General features: G+C 40.6%; 1 protein-coding gene across 4 annotated transcripts in view; it reads left to right on the plus strand.

Moving 5' to 3' along the window:
- The window catches only part of GRIN2A (glutamate ionotropic receptor NMDA type subunit 2A), a 392,551-nt gene extending 382,996 nt beyond the window's left edge, over window positions 1-9,555 (plus strand). For all 4 annotated transcript variants that reach the window (XM_029577239.1, XM_029577238.1, XM_029577241.1 and 1 more), the window contains one exon: window positions 6,700-9,555. In XM_029577239.1, the coding sequence (XP_029433099.1) occupies window positions 6,700-8,484 (1,785 nt within the window). In that variant the 3' untranslated portion in view covers window positions 8,485-9,555. The remainder of the gene's footprint in view (window positions 1-6,699) is intronic.
- Window positions 9,556-16,757: the final 7,202 nt, after the last annotated feature.

The following is a 16,757-nucleotide window of genomic DNA, read 5'->3' on the forward strand; positions in this document are numbered from 1 at the left end:
GTGCACTTGAATATAAAACTCATCATCTAGCCACATAACCATTTGCACCTGACTAAAGAGTACTGCTTGAATTTTTGAGCGTGACAGTTCTCCTAGAGTGACTGTACTCATTATTTTATCAGGGGATTTTCAGTGCAGATGGTTGGAGTCTGCTATGTGATTGACTGGTAACATTGCTTTGCTGTTTCAAACCTGGGTTGTAATGGCCAGGTATGAGAATTACTGTGACGTGGCACATTTTTACAACCAAAAGGATGAACATAAGTAAACAATCCCAAACATTTTCACATTGAAACACTCCAGATGTGAACACTGCATGACTTCTAATTTTTTATTCAAAAAGATGGGTGAATAAACCCAAATAATAATACTTGAGAGATGTGGTCTTCGGTCATAGGCCTCAGTCTGTAAATAAGGTAAAGGAATTATTCTCATGATTTATGCTGAAACAGCCATAATATGATAATAACAATATGAATGTATATAATCATTCCATCCCAAAAGACATTGCAGTGTTAATAGTGCCATTCGTGCAGGATTTTTTAACATATACCCCAGTGGCTCTCCTGCCTTGTAGCTCAAAGCTCCAGCAAGTAAGTGATGTCTCCTTTTGTATAAACAGCTATTCCTTGCATTAAGAGAGAAGATTGCCCTCCACTTTGATCCTTGACAATAAAATAACATTTCTTTGAAAACAGATCGTATCACTTGGCTAGATTCCAGAGTGTTTGTACATAAATAAAGTTCTCCTATCTGTCAGTCCAGTTAGTTGTCCATCTGAACACAATGGAGATAATTTTAAAAGGAGTTACACGTGTAAATCTAACATTCTATCATAGCAATTTTAAAAAGCCATTGATGCGTGTAAAGTGCACTTACACATGAATATCCTATGGACAATTCAATGGCCTATACTGTAGCAATTTTCAAAAGCACACTTACACGGGTAAAGTGCATTTACACTTGTAAAACCCAGTTCTAAGCATTTAAAAATGCTTTTTAAAATCGGGCCTAATGTGAGGTTTCTGTCAAACAGAGTTTATCACATTTCTTAAACTGAATTAGAATAGGTTGCACCCTCACAGCAAGTGCTAGGAAAGTCATGAATTTTGGGCCTTATGCAAATATGAGAAAAAAATTGTTTTATTCCATTAAAATGTATTATATGATGGATAACTTATTGGATAATGTATGGGGGTACATTTTGTTTGTATAAACCATAAAATAAGATAAGGGAGAATGGGAGTTAGGCATGTCCTAGTCATTTCTCCTGAGAGCTGTTGTGTGTAGGCAAGTAAATAAACCAATTAGTTATATCTTAGAAGATATGTGTGTGTATGTGTATAAAGATATATAATTATGAAAATTATATATTTATAATTATAATTTTTATTGTTAAGAACGTCTAGCCTTAATAATAATAATAATAATAATAATAATAATAATAATAATAAAAAGGAAACAGATTAAATAGAATGAAACGTTCATGGTCAGGGCTGCCAATGGGCTACATTCATTCAGGACAGGCTGATTCATAGTAAGTTGGTTTTATCTTACTGCATGCAGACACCTATGGTTCCTGCGTTTCTTAGGGAAATCAATCTACAAGGACATGCATGCATTTGGGTAAAACCAGGACTTGATTAGCCCCATTCTTTAAACAGTGGTGCCAGTTAGTACTCCTACTCAGCATACTCCATGGAAGTAGGGCATTAATCCCTGGTTTTCTTCCTACCCGCCTATATAATGACCAAAACTACCAGCACAATTGCTAAAGCAATAATCATTAATTAAAATATACATTTAAAATGTTCATATATATATATATATATATATATATATATTGGAGATAATGTTCAAAGGATTTATGCCCTTAAAATTAGCATTTATGCACTTAAAACCTTTTGAAAATTTAGCTGTATGGAGTGAATTGTAAAAATAGTTATGCACATAAAAGTAGCAGTTTTCAAAAGCCCACTTACACGTATTAAAATCCAGTTTTATGCACCTAAATTCTTTTGAATTTGACCTCCATTATGAATGTACTCAATTTCACTAAAACTGCTGCAAAGTAATTGCTGAATTTGGTATGTTATCCATGACAGCTGAACAAGGCTGAGGAGCCGTTGTTCGTAATTTTTTGGAAAAGTTTAAGATAAGTATGACTTCTCCATATTCAAATGCTGCTAGAAGTCTATGCCTATAAGAAGTTTGCCTTCGTTAAAATTTAGAAGAAACAGTGTTCATACATCTCAGTACGGCATTTGTATAACGTGTGTGGTAAAAGAAGGACTCTCTAAAAAAAAATTGAAAAATTACACAAAAAAAAGAGAATTTGGGCTACCCTATGATTATCTAATGAGTGCTTGCACATAAAATTCAAAGTGCTTGAATGGTGTATATGAGCAGTCACTCACTTATGAGGGTAAACCCGTCCGATTCTACCTCACGTTTTTGTGTGTGATTCTTCTTGATATAGAAAATTGTTCCATTCATACCACTATTTTCCAATATATACTTGAGTTTAATCAATAGTTTTAAAGTTGTACCTACAAGGCCCAGGTTTATTATTATACCCTGATGACAGATGTCACAGTAAAGCTGCCGTCCGCTGGATTTACAAACCCCTGGAATCCAGTAAGGATGCAGTTCAGCTCTCAATTGCCCAGCTTGAGATTACAGTGCCTTCTGCTGCCCTGGGTTAAAGTGTACTGCTAGAGTTATGACACTAGTTAATGGAATTGTTGCCCTGTAGGGATATGCAGGAGAGTTTTTTATTTTTGTTTCACTCATTTTCATTTTGGCTATTTTAAATTAGTGCACACTAAAACCAATAGAAGTCGACTTAGTCTCCCAGGCTTAGTCAAAGACTCCCCAGGCCCTCCTCTGCCCCACCCTATCCATGAGTCAAAATGTGGCAGACTCAATCCTCCATTGCTCTTGCTCTGCCAGTGCCATATTCCAAAATGGCATTGGCTGACCTGAGGCAGGCACCATTTCCATTTTGGAATACAGCACTGATGGGGCGGGAGCGACCGAGGAATTGCTCCTCCTCCCAGTGTGATTCTAAGATGGGGAAGGGGGGGGGAAATCCGAGGAGAGGAGAGATTTGGCTAAGCCTGGGGGGGGGGGGGGGGGGGTTAGCTTGTCAGCAGGGGTTAGGTTCCCTTTCAAAACAAAATGAAGAATGAACAAAAATGTAATTTGTTTTTCTTTATTTCATTTTGAAAATGTAGAGGTCCATATTCAAAAATATTTAGCCAGATAACTCAGAAGTTATCTGGTTATTTAAGATTTGGGCACTTATCTGGCTAAATTCTAATGTAGCAAGGTAGAATTTAGCCGGATGAGATAGGCATGTTCTGGAGGTTTAACTGGGAGGAATTGAGTTAAAGGCTAATTTATTTGGCTAACTCTGATGTTCAGAGTTAGCTGGAAAACGTAGCCAGCTAAGGGCTGGATTTACTAATACCACCGGGCTCTTTGAATCCTGCGGTAACGGGCGGTCCTGCGATAGCCGGCAGCGATCGCACCTCCACAGTGCGATCGCTGCCGGCTTCACGTCAAATAACTACACCATAAAAAGTGTAGGTATTCGGCGCAAAGCTGGCAGCGAAAAAGACGCGTACCTTTCGCTGTCGGCGAAGTCTTCGCGGCATCAGCCCCGGTGCCACCCGGACTCCTCCTCTTTTGGGGCTGACGCCGTCCCGATCTTGGTATCGCATGCAAAAAGGGACTTTTCGCGTGCGATCCGCTTGGAAAATGATCCCCTAAGTCTAGTTGGACAAAGAGCTGTCCAAACGTCAGCCGGATGAAATTAGCTGGCTAACTTTAAGAAAGAGAGCTATATTCAATAGTGCTAACTTTGCTGTCTGGATAGTGACTCTAAATATGGACCTCGAAATAAAATAGGTAATTTTGCTGAGATTTTCTTTTTTTATTCAAATGAAAGCAAATCTCTAATATGCTAATCTAATCATGAAGTAATGCAGTTTTACTCAATGGATTTCCCATGCTGCTATGCCAAACATGGACTCCCGGCATAGATGTTATGTCACAAAGTGATAGGGCCTAGATGTATATCAGCTGAGGCTGATTCAACACTCATTTATGAAAGCCTTCTTAACTATGGAAAGAAAGGGAGGTTATTAAAAAAAAAATAAATCTGACAATCTTTTCTTTTTAAAATAAACAGGGTTTTAAAGATTTTGATTTAAGTATAATTTCAAGGCAAGACATACAGAAACATCTGTCTTCCCAAAAATATGCTACAGCTTGTCATAATGTCTTTGCTTAGCTTCCTTAACCCTTTGAACCCGTTGTACCTGAATTCCGGGACGGCCTAATATCAGTATCACCCGTTATCCCGGTAAACCGATATATTATACAAAACTGCATGAATAACCAATACTAATATTAAAAATAGCACATTGACAAAAATTATTGGTTTTCCCGAGGAGCTTGGGGTTGACGGGTTTATCGCCACAGGAACCTAGACTTCAAAGGGTTAACATACCTGCAGTTCTGGATAAATATTAACACAGGAACCCTACAGAATAGAAGTACAATTGCTTTCATGGTAGATAATTGGCGGGCGATGCAGTGGAGGGCACCTTTTTGCTTGCACTTGATCGCGCATTTTCTACCGATGCAGCAAGGAGTTTTGCATGCAGAAAATGTGCATTCCTGACCGGGAGTACTGCTTGGCACTCTCGCATGGACATCCCATTCAAATGAGGGCATCCTGCTGTACTCCCCGATACAGAGAGTCAGAATTTAGCCATCGCTGGAAACAGCTCCCTGCTCAGAGCTGGAGTTAAGTTTCCAGCGCTATTACACTGACACCTAAACCCCTATAAAAAGGGGGAAAAAAGCTTTTAAAAAATTTTAAAATGTCCATGGATTAGTCAGTACTTATCTGGCTAAGTAGCGGCTCCCGCCATATATCCAGGTAAGTACTGATTTATCCGGCTATCTGGCAGCTAGCCAGACAAGTCAGTATTTAACTGGGCAAGTGGTAGCAGCTGCCACTACTTACCTAGATGAGATCCACAGACATTTTTAAACTTTTTTAAAACTATTTTTTTCCCTTTTTTAGGGGTTTTAAGTAGGGATGTGAATCGTTTTTCTGATGGATGAAAATATCGTACAATATTTTTGCATCTGTCAGGTATCGAGGGGTCCCCAAAAGCGATAGGAAAACCCCACGAAATTTTTGTGTGGTTTTCTTATCGTTTTGGGGGGGGGGGGGGGGCGCAGGAAGAAAGGGCACACAGAAAAACAACCCCCAAACTCACCCCAACCCTTTAAATTGAATTATTTAGAATCCCCCACCCTCCCGACCCCCCAAAAGCTTTTCTAAAGTACCTGGTGGTCCAGCGGGGGTCTCGGGAGCAATTTCCCGTTCTCGGGCCTGTCGGCTGCCACTTATCAAAATGGCGCCGATGGCCGTTTGCCCTTACCATGTGACAGGGGCTATCAGTGCTATTGGCCAGCCCCTGTCACACCATGTGTCAGGGCACCGATAGCCCCTGTCACATGGTAAGGGCAAAGGGCCATCGGCGCCATTTTGATTAGTGGCAGCCGACGGCTCGAGAGTGGGAGATCACTCCCGGGACCCCCGCTGGACCACCAGGTACTTTAGAAAAGTTTGGGGGGGGGGGGTCAGGAGGGTGAGGGATTCTAAATAATTCAATTTAAAGGGTCAGGGCGGGTTTGTTTATTTTCGGCTTGGACAGCTGAAAAAAAAAGTGTTCAGAACCTCAGGAAACAAAGATTTCCTGCGATCTATGAACCCGATACCGGAAACGATTCCGGAAACGATTCACATCTCTAGTTTTAAGTGCATGTCAAGGACACACCCTCTCCCATTCTCAATTTACAATGTGCGTTCGGCTGTGTTGAACACACATTTTAAAGGTAACACGCTTTTTTGAACTCCCATTGCATTAGCATATCATTAGCTTGCTGCATCTGGAGTTAAAAAAATGTTTTAAATTGTGCATTAAAATTGTGCGTGGAAATCTAGCACATGGTGTTTTAACTCCCAGATTGCTGCTTTGGCCTGTCACTCCAATAAAAATTCCAATAAAAAGGTATCACTTACAGCTTGTTTGTTGATAGTTATTTCAACACACTGAAGTGAACTAGCATGGTAACCTCAATACTTTCATGATACAAAAGTAAATAAGAAGGCTTTCCCCATTTTTACTAAAATGGATTTGGGTTTTCACATCTGATCCTCATGCCTGCTTAGCAGTTATTCTGTATCCATGACCTTATGCGAAACTTGTTTTTCATGTCTGTTCAATTTTATTAAATACATTGGAAATCATTATTAGATGTAAACATCCTCTGTATGTTGATTTATATGTAAAATTCAAATTAACTCTAATTTGGCAAAATCCTTTAATATCACATATTTCCTTTTAATTTTTTTTTAACTGCTGAAAACCACAAGCATTTTTTTTTATAAGCAATGCGGACAAAAATAAAGAATATTTTATTGCATTGCCTCATAAAGATTTTCTTTCAGAGGGACGGATCCAAGTAGAATTTGTTTTGTATGTTAATAAGTATATAAATAAGGAAAGTAAAATTTAATTGCACTGCTGAAACTGAAATCAGATTTGCTGACAGGTAAATCAACTGAAGGAATGCAGTTAATAATTTGGATTGTTTACATTACTCTTGTCACAGGGTATTTATAGCTGCATTCATGGCGTGCACATTGAGGAAAAGAAGAAAGATTTCACCTTGACCAGTTCTCAGACAAACATGTTGAAAATTCTGAGATCAGCGAAAAATATGACGAATTTGTCCAATCTTAATACTACAAAAGCAAACTCCCCCAAAAGGACTGCTGATTTTATTCCCAGAGGTTCCCTGATGATGGATATGACCGTGGATAAGGGGAATCTGCTCTACTCAGACAACAGATCTTTCCAGCCAAAAGAAAACATGCACGCTGGGGACAACATAAATGAGCTACCATTTGCCGGCAATCGGCAGAAGGATAATCTTAATAACTATGTTTTTCAAGGCCAGCATCCCCTAACTCTGAATGAATCTAATCCAAACACTGTCGAGGTAGCAGTCAGTGCAGAGGCAAAGGTGAACTCAAGACCAAGGCAGCTTTGGAAGAAATCGGTAGAAACCTTACGTCAAAACCAAGGTTCACTGAAAGAAAATACCCCCGAAGAAAGTAAAACTCCTGTGCAAAACCAGAGGTTTCTTCCAGAAGAGGGTGTCCATTCTGATGCCTCTGAAAATTCAAGTCGGGCCACTTGCCACGTGGATCCAGAAAACAACAACAAACATCACAAAGTCAAGAATAATGTGAAAAAAAGATCCATATCCTCTAAGCACCCTAGAGATTACAGTGAGGTGGAACTGACATATCTGAAAAGTAAACAAAGTTTAGCTCGTGACAAAATTTACACAATTGAAGCAGACAAGGAATCTAGTTTCCATATGGACAATCCTCAATATAGTGAGAATGTTGCTACTGCAGAAAATGTAGACTATCCCGAGGTTTATCAAGATCACAATGACAATTACAAGAAAACAGAACCAACTTTGCACATTAATAGGACTCCCATACACAATGTTGACAGTCTTCCAAATAACAACAGCCAGTATAAACTTTATTCAAAGCACTACAGTTTAAAGGAAAAAAATGCTTCCATAATTGAGGTAAATGATAGATACAGGCAAAACTCCACCCATTGCAGAAGCTGCCTTTCAAATTTGCCCAGTTACATGGGACACTATACCACCAGATCTCCATTTAAGTGTGATGCTTGCTTGCATATGGGAAACTTGTATGATATTGATGAAGATCAAATGCTGCAGGAGTCTACACCTTCAATGCACCCCGAAGACATGTATGAACATGACTGGGTTCATAATAACGCTGCTCACTTTCAGAAAAAGAACAAGCTGAGGATTAACCGGCAGCACTCTTTTGACAACATCCTTGATAAGCCTAGGGAAATAGATCTTGGAAGATCCTCTCGTAGTGTAAGCTTGAAAGATAAAGAACGGCTTTTAGAAGACAGTCCTTATGCAAACATGTTTAGTGCCCCAAGAGAGAAACTTTTGAGCAACAAAGCCACACTTTTTACCCAAACTCTCCAGGACAATAAGCGCAGCAAGGTTCTGTATCCCGATCGCTCATCAGATATTCCGTTCCTACACTCTTACCGTGAGGGCCAGCAGATGGTGCATGGACGAAGTTCCTCTGACCTTTATAAACAATCGCTGGCTTCAAAAGCCAGAAATAATTATTTAAGGTCATCTGTAAAATCCACATCCTCTTACTCTTCCAGAGATGGACGAATCCCCAACGACCTGTACATTTCAGAGCATGTTATGCCTTATGCTGTAAATAAGAATACTGTATACTCAGCTCCAAGGGTTTCAAATTCCTGCAGCAATAGACGTGTGTATAAGAAAATGCCTAGTATTGAATCTGATGTTTAAGTCTTATGTTACTACTTAATCTATAGGAAGATATACTGTCATGGCCAACATTGTTGAGGTGAAAAAGATATTTGTAAGCAATGCCTTGGCAAACAACTATTTGTACCATCCTCAGCAAACTGTTATGCATATGATTTGCCATCATAGACATGTAAATGTATCCAGGGCATGGCTGAAGAACAGATAAGATTAGCTGCTTGTGTAAATGACAGGTCTTCTTACAATGGCCCAAAATGTATGTTGGCAGCTATTTTTTCCTGCATCATCAGTATTCCTTTGTTGATTCTATCTTAACTTTCATAAATTTAGTTACTGAATAACATTTCATTCCTTCATCCCATTCACTGTTTAATGATTTTCTGATATAACAATAAGCAATATTATATGCATGTAGTCTGACAGAAAAAAAAGTTACAAGTAAAATGCATTTGCACAGTGAGCAGAAGTATACAAGAGAGCAGAAGGTTACAATTTGAATATATGTATTTTTGGCGTCTGTGTTTTGTGATTGCAGGCAAGAATACTCAGGGCCCTATACTTAAACACAGAACAATGTGTTAGCACAAAAACAAATACATTTTTTCCTGTCCTGTCTGTTGGGAAGACCACTGTTGATAAAATAGGCCCAAGCTGTTACCCATTACCAGTGTTTTCAGCATTGGTTAAAAGAGGTCTACGGAGGTTCAGCCTTCTTTGATTGCCAAATCTTTCTGATTGCCGTTTACTATTGAGAAAGAGAAGCAGAGTAAGAAATGACACAATGGCTAATGAGCACATTGGGGAAAGCTTTCGCATGCATCAAAATGCATTTTAAAAATTACCTCTCCCCTACCTGTAGGTGGGGTAAAATCTACGCATACTTTTCCCCACTGGAAAAAAAAAAAGGGGTCAGTTAGGTCGGAGGAGTGGAAATATGCCCACAGGTTTCATTTAGAAATCTCCACGTGTACTTTCATGTGTGCTGATTCCGTGCAGGGGGCAAAGCAGGCAAGTAGACGCGTACCTTGACTTGTGCGCACAGGCTGCATTTCGAAAAAAAAAAAAAAAATGAGATTTCCGTCCCGCAGGCGGTTATCGGAATTGCCCTCATTGCTGTAAGTGATTTCATTCCGCTCAATGCTTATTTCCTGTGGCAAAACACAATTATTGGAAGAGTTGGAATGTTTACTCCAGATTCACAGCTTTATCACCGATCATCTGTTTTAGATAAGAATCTGTGGAAAGGGGAAGACCTCAACTGTTCCGAGTCTGGCCCGGTTATGTATGTAAGATTCCTTTAGCCCTTTTACTAGCAATTACTCAGGGCTGTATAGTTTTTTCTTACCCCCCTGACACCAAATCTCTGTGTAGCTCATTGTATAGAGTGCAGCAGTGACATTGGATTCATTGTATCGACAAAAACAAGGCTTTATCCAATAGCCGTCCATTTAATGTAATCAATATGGAATGCTGTATCATTTATTTGCATGTATTATGATAGGCTGTCCCATCATCTTTTAGGTATGACATGCATTTTCATACATGTGTTGAGCCCTACAATGTCTTTCAAAAAAAAAAGTTTTTTTTATAATGTTATCTGCATATATAGCACCTATTGTTACAGCTAAGAATCAACTAGGGGAGACCAAGGGGGCAGTGTCTGAATCCCCTTTTTTCAAAACGTCAAGTACTTATTCACTAATGGCAGCACTGTGTGTTACAGAAACAAGTCAGGGACGAAGTTATTACCAGTTGGTCTGTCAGACTCTTGATTTCCATATCACATTTTACAATGCAAGAATGATTTATACACCTCACAAATACGGGGGACAAAGTTTACAAAAACAACTAAGTGGTTCTGTCATCAGTTCCTATTGCTGTCTACTTTATGTTTCCTTACTGATGTTTTAAGACAGCACTATTTTTAATTCACTGGTTTACAGGTTGGGTTATTTCATACGGTTTGTAAAATTGTTATTCTGTAAAGGTTTCCATGTTTACATGATCAAGCTGGCTTCTCTGTCAAAGGGTATTAGCATAATGGATTGCCTCGTGTTAGACTCCATGCTGCAAAAGAGACTTATTTTCACTGTATATTATAGACTGGCTCCATATTTGTACTTTCTACAAATATAATATGAAAGTCTTTCACAATTCCCAGTGTTAGTTCTAGTTCTTATGGTATCACAGAGTTCTGACCAGCCAAACTACCTGTTAAAAAGATCTGTATAGCCTGCATTTGTAGTGAAATTATAAACGGATAATAAAGAAATGAATATGTAAAATCAATTGGTCTTGTGTACGAACACACAAATTGGTCCTTTAAAAAGGAATAATCCAGTAGACATTTGCATAGAAGACACTGCTTTCTGTTTTGAATGTAATCTAGAGTATTTGTTAAAATTGTACCTCAGACCAGTAAAATACAGGAATATGCACCTTAATAAACACTAATGTAAAATGCATATGGTTTTTGCAGCATTGGCGCTTCACATTAATTTTACTGTGGATTTTTTATTGGCAGTACTGCAAAATAATTAGGAATGTGTTTCATGGTTTGTAATATTTTTTTCTAATTTATTTTCAGGCATTTTGTATGATTTCGCAACTTGTAGGCTTACTGTTTTACAGGATTTGTTTCATATTTTGAGGATTATTTTTTAATGCTTTTTCTGTTTCAGCCTTTTGGTCAAAACAAAAGCAGAAACTAATCTTTGTCATACCCTCTGTCAAACTTTACTTTTTATTAATTCTTTTTATGCATACATACTGGATGGTGTTCTCAGATATCCTATGTTATAATAATACTTCAAACTGACCTATTCTGCTAGATGTCAGAAATATAAGAGGTCCATATTGTCACTGTCTGGATAACAAAGTTAGCTGGATAAACTTCTCCAGTTAACGATGGAGTTATATTCAATTGCACAATCGCACTATTGAATATAGCTGGCTAACTTTAGGTCAGCTCTTTGGCCCAATTAGACTTAGGGGGTTATTTTGTAAGGCTTATCGCACGTGAAAAGTCCCTTTTCGCGTGCGATAGCAAGCAGGGGGTGGAGTCGGGGCGGCGAGGAGACGGACTCGGTACTGTCTTCCCTGGCAGCGATAAGGTAAGCCACGTTATCGCCGCCAGTAGCGCGCCCAACAGCACCACCTTTCACGATGGCGCTATTGGGTGCGAAAGCCGGCAGCAATAACACCATGGTGGTGCGACGGCTGCCAGCTTTCGCAGGCCCACTCTCCCCTTCGACCCCCGTTACCGCTGGAGTCACCATTCTGTGCCAGAATGGAAAATCCAGGCCTTAGTTGGCTAAGGCCTGGATTTTCTTATGGCGCAGAGCTCATTGAATCCCGCAGTAACGGGGGGCAGGGCGGGCCTGCAAAAGCCGGCAGTGATTGCACCACCGCAGTGTTATTACTGCCAGCTTTCGCACTCAATAGCGCCATCGTGAAAGGTGGTGCTGTTGGGCGCGCTACTGGTGGCGATAACAGGTCTTACCTTATTGCCGCCAACGATGTTACTGCCGCATCCGCCCCGACGAAGCCCCAACTTCTCCTCTTCCAATCCCGACTCCGCCTCGACTCCGCCCCTATCAAGCTATTGCGTGGATACCGATAGAAAATGACCCCCTAAGTTAGCCAACTAAATATTGGAGTTAGCCGGATAACTTAGCCGAATAACTCATCTCCTCCCAGTTATGTTCCCAGAATGCCCTTAACTTAAGCAGCTAAATTCTAGCCGGCTAACTTATTAGCTAACTTACTAGCCGGCTAGAATTTAGCTGGATAAGGGGCCAAATCTTCATTTAGCTTGACAACTTCTTAGCTGCCTGGCTAAATGCTTTTGAATATGGACCTCGACAGTTATTAATTGATTATCTGCATCTACAGACCTCTACATTTACCAGCCTATTCATAAAAGTACACTACTATGATAACATGCATTAACACATAATATGCATTATTAGTGAAGAGGCCCCAATAGAATGGGAGTTGCAGCAAATAACATGCGTTAATGCATGGTAACACAATAGTGCACTTTTCGAATCAGCTTTTGACATTGTACCACTTAATCCCCATTTTGTATCCTAATACTTAGTAGATACTATTAGATGCATTTTAAGCTCTTGTTCTGTAATGAATTTTTTTGCAATATGATTAATGTTAAAATAATTTTCCGATTAAATCATAAGTATGCCATTGCTCATAACCTTTGTGTTTGTAGTAGTATGTAAATGACTATAAATGTACTACTAAGGTCATGATAGTGCTTGTTTCAACATATATAACTCATTTTTTCTATTTAAAATAGAATTATGGATTTTAGATATAAGAGGTCAGTTTTGAAAAATGCTCAGTGTTTCACTAAGGTTCCTAATTTTAGGTAAATTTCCGGACGAGCACCAATGTTTTCAGCTGAAAATTCTCCTAAATTTAGGGGTCATTTTTATGGATACGAAAACTGAAAGGTGAATTTTTAAATGGTCGATTAGGCACACATGTGCCACGCGTTCGTCGGCCCGCGTCCAGGGACGCAGGCATTTTTATAATATGCGCGCATGCTATAATAGACCGACCGCGCACACACGTGAGCACAATTTTAAGTGGACGCGCACCTATGCAAGCAAATGCCGCTTCTACTGTGTAAGTGGGGAGATTTTAGTAGACACGTCGTGCACCGACGCCATTTCCAGTTTTCCCAGTTCGTTCCCAGTTTGCCCAGGTAAGAGACAGGACTTCCAAACCCCCTTAGTTTAATAGCCTCCTGTTTCCCTTGTTAGCCCCTACCTTGAAAACCCTGCCAATCTGAGGTTTTTATCTTTATTTTATTACTTGCACATCCTCCATAGCAGAAGTAAAGTTACGTGGCAGGGCGTCCCAGCATGCGCCTGTGCACATTAGGTATTTATGCACAAATTTGAATGTGAAATCCAGGAATTCCCCGCCCCTTTTTCAGAGCTTTTCATTTGTGCACGTAGGGGAAGATACACATGTTAAAGGGCACATATTTCCCAGTTTTGGCGCACATCGGATTTTTTAAAATTCACCTTTGAAATTTTTTTTTTTTTTTTAAGGCTGTGATACTTTACATTGGATGCGCACTAATATGTTCCCAGTGAGAAAAATAGAATTAAAAAAAAAAGCCAAAAAAAAGGGAGCACTATTAAAGTTACAAACTTTAGGTATCACTAAACAAAGCCACAAAGCCAAAAATGTGAGCAAATGGAAAAGCCTCAGACAGCCCACACCCCAGTCCAAAAACCTTACAAGTAAATTTTAACAGGAGCGTGCATGCACCCGTAAACGTGTGTATTGGGCACGAGAGCAAAAACACACTCACTTTTATCTCGTTCATGCAAGTACACGCATATCATTTAAAATATCCCTACTGCGTGTATGTGTGAACCCTTTACACGCGTACTCACAAGTGACCGAGGGGAGGGGGGAGAGAGACTATTTTAGAGAGACAATCTAACACTCTATATATCTCATACTGTAAGAAGGAACTTTCAACTCAGGGTGGGGTTTTTTTTTTGGGGGGGGGGGGTGGCAGTGTTACAAGGCTAACTGGCTAACCCTTGCACCCTAGGCAGACCAATGTTACACAACCCACCTTGAGTTGAAAGTGCCTCTCTTACAGTGGGAGATATATAGAGTTTCAGATTCTCTCTCTCCCTCCCCCCTCCCTCGGTATCCAGAAAAGTTTCGCAGCTAACATGGCGTGTGCGAGGGGCTGTTTTTGCACGAGCAACGCTTTTAAAATCTACCTTTTAGGTGCTTAACAGTGGGTGTAAGAAAAAAAACCATTCACCATCAACCTCCCCCCCCTCCCCCCACAAACTAAACATTTTCAAAATAATAATAAGTTTCAAACATCAAAGAGTCTCTAAGACTATAATAATTTATTAATGAATAGAACTTTCAAGTGAGTCACAAAGATCCAGGAATATCAATGGTCAACAGTTCATCTATTAAAGACAAACATAGTCCACATCAAGCCTCAGCAAAACCAAAATGATGTGGTCCCTGATTCCTGGGAAAAATTAAAAATAAATCTCATGAACCCGAAATTATCTAAGTGGACAAAACTTTCCACAACAGTTGATGGACCTCCTCCCTGTAAGTCAGTGGTTCTCAACCCTGTCCTGGGGACCCCACAGCCAGTCGGGTTTTCATGATATCCACAATGAATATGCATGAGAGAAAATTTGCATGCACTGCCTCCATAACATGCAAATTTTCTCTCATGCATATTCATTGTGGATATCATGAAAACCCGACTGGCTGTGGGGTCCCCAGGACAGGGTTGAGAACTACTGCTGTAAGTGCTATGTAAAACCCTAGAGCAAGCGCTCCCAACCATTTTGGGTGCAAGGGGACCCCTTTTTAATATAAAAAAACGTTAGGGACCTTCATCTTGCCCCACCGGTTTTGCTCTCCTTCCTCAGTCACTCTTCCCTATTCTTTCTTATCCAGCTCCTGTCTCACCCATCAAACTCTCACATCACCAGCCTTTTCGCCAATCTCTCTCCCCATCAACCTCTCCCTCCCTACCATTCTCTCAATCTACAAGCCATCCCATTGGTTTCTCTCTCTCTCATCCTAATGCATCCTCATTAGTCTCTCCCCACCAGTCTCTCTCTTTCTTACAAGCCCCTCTCACTAGTCTCTCTTCCTCCCAGCTTTCAACCCTCCAGTGTCTCTCTTGCTTCCTCCACCACTCTCGCCCTCCCCCAGCCCAGCTTCACCAGTGTCACTTTCCACCAATCCCTTTCCCTTCCCTCAGCTGCCAAACTATACATCACTCTCTCTCTCCAGCCTTTCTTCCTTTCAACATCCTCCCAGCAGTCAACTTTGTACTTTTTATCAACAACCTGCAAGTGAATTTTCAAAGGTAAACTCCTTCCTGAGTGTCTTCCCTCCCATCTTGTCTCCCCCATCTTGGTGTGTTCCTGATTGCCTTTCCTATTGCCATCTCCCCCTTGCAGCCTCTTCCCTGGTCCATTCCCTCCGTGCCTTCCTTCATGGTCCCTCCCAAAGTGCTTACACTCCTACCCTGCTTCACACCCCCCCCCCCCCCCAACTGATCCATAGCCTCTTCTTGAGTGCCTTGTCTTCTGTTGTCTCCCTCCTTTCCTCCCTCAGTGGTCCCTTCCTTTGTTCTCTCCCTCATAACTTCCCATGGCCTCTGTCCTCTTCCCCCTCCTAAGTTCCCTCCTGCCCTCCTTTGACCCTTTTTCTCCTACCTTCCCATGATCACTTTCCTGGACATCTCCATCTTCTCCTCTCCCAATGGCCCCTTCCTGTGTACCACCCTCCTCCCCAAGTGTTTTCCTTCCCCACTGCCATCTGCCCCCATGGCCATACTACTCATTGCATCTTTTCCCTCTTGCCGCCAGGCCATCAGGGTAAGCAGAGCACATGCTGCAGTGTCCAGAAATGCTCCTTGGAGTTATCACCCTGCTTTCTTTCTCCTCCGGTCATACTTTTTCTTCCCAGCGTGCCTTCAGGCTCCTCACAGTGGCAATCGTTCCTGCTCTTCCCCCATCTCCTATCCGTGCCAGTTCAAGCTCCTCATGCTGGCAGTCATCAGCTGCCATTCTTCCCCCTTTTCTCCTTCACATGATATTACTTTGCTCTTGGTGTGAGCAGTGTGGAATCAGGCACTCTTCATTAATGACGTTTCTTTCCCAAAACATTCTGTCACTACAAAGCAAGCAAGCCTTCAAGATAAAATATTCAAGTAATCAATAGAGGTATTTAAGCCATTTGGGCGAAGAGGCTGCAGGCAATGGATGCACTGGTGTTCCCTCAAAGATGATCCTGATCACCCCTTCTCAGATTTGCGGGTATGCGATGGATGATGAAACACCGTAGATCTATGAAGTAGTGTTGAGAGCAAGAAGAATGCTGAAATAAAGAAGCTTCTTGTTGATAAGTTTTCCAATGGGTCTCACGTTCAGACAGACTTTATTTTTTTTAACACACGAGTGCTTTTTTTTTTTTTTTAGCTATTTACATATATTTAATGACATCTGAAATGTACTTTATTTTTATTCTATACTTTTTATTGGACCAGCAATATAACATTGATGGCTGCATCAGCCCTTTCGTCTTTCTCCTTTCTTCTCAATATGAGGCTACTGAATATTCTCTCTAAAGCATATGTACATGATTGCCCTTGCTAAGCTTTTGTGTTGGTTCAACACAGTTTGCAAAGAATCATCAAGATTTTCTTCCAAGCCCTAACAGAACTGTGCTTTACTGACATGAAAAGAAATGGAGAATGA

Source organism: Rhinatrema bivittatum, chromosome 14 (assembly GCF_901001135.1).
Source record: "Rhinatrema bivittatum chromosome 14, aRhiBiv1.1, whole genome shotgun sequence".
Lineage (NCBI taxonomy): Eukaryota > Metazoa > Chordata > Amphibia > Gymnophiona > Rhinatrematidae > Rhinatrema > Rhinatrema bivittatum.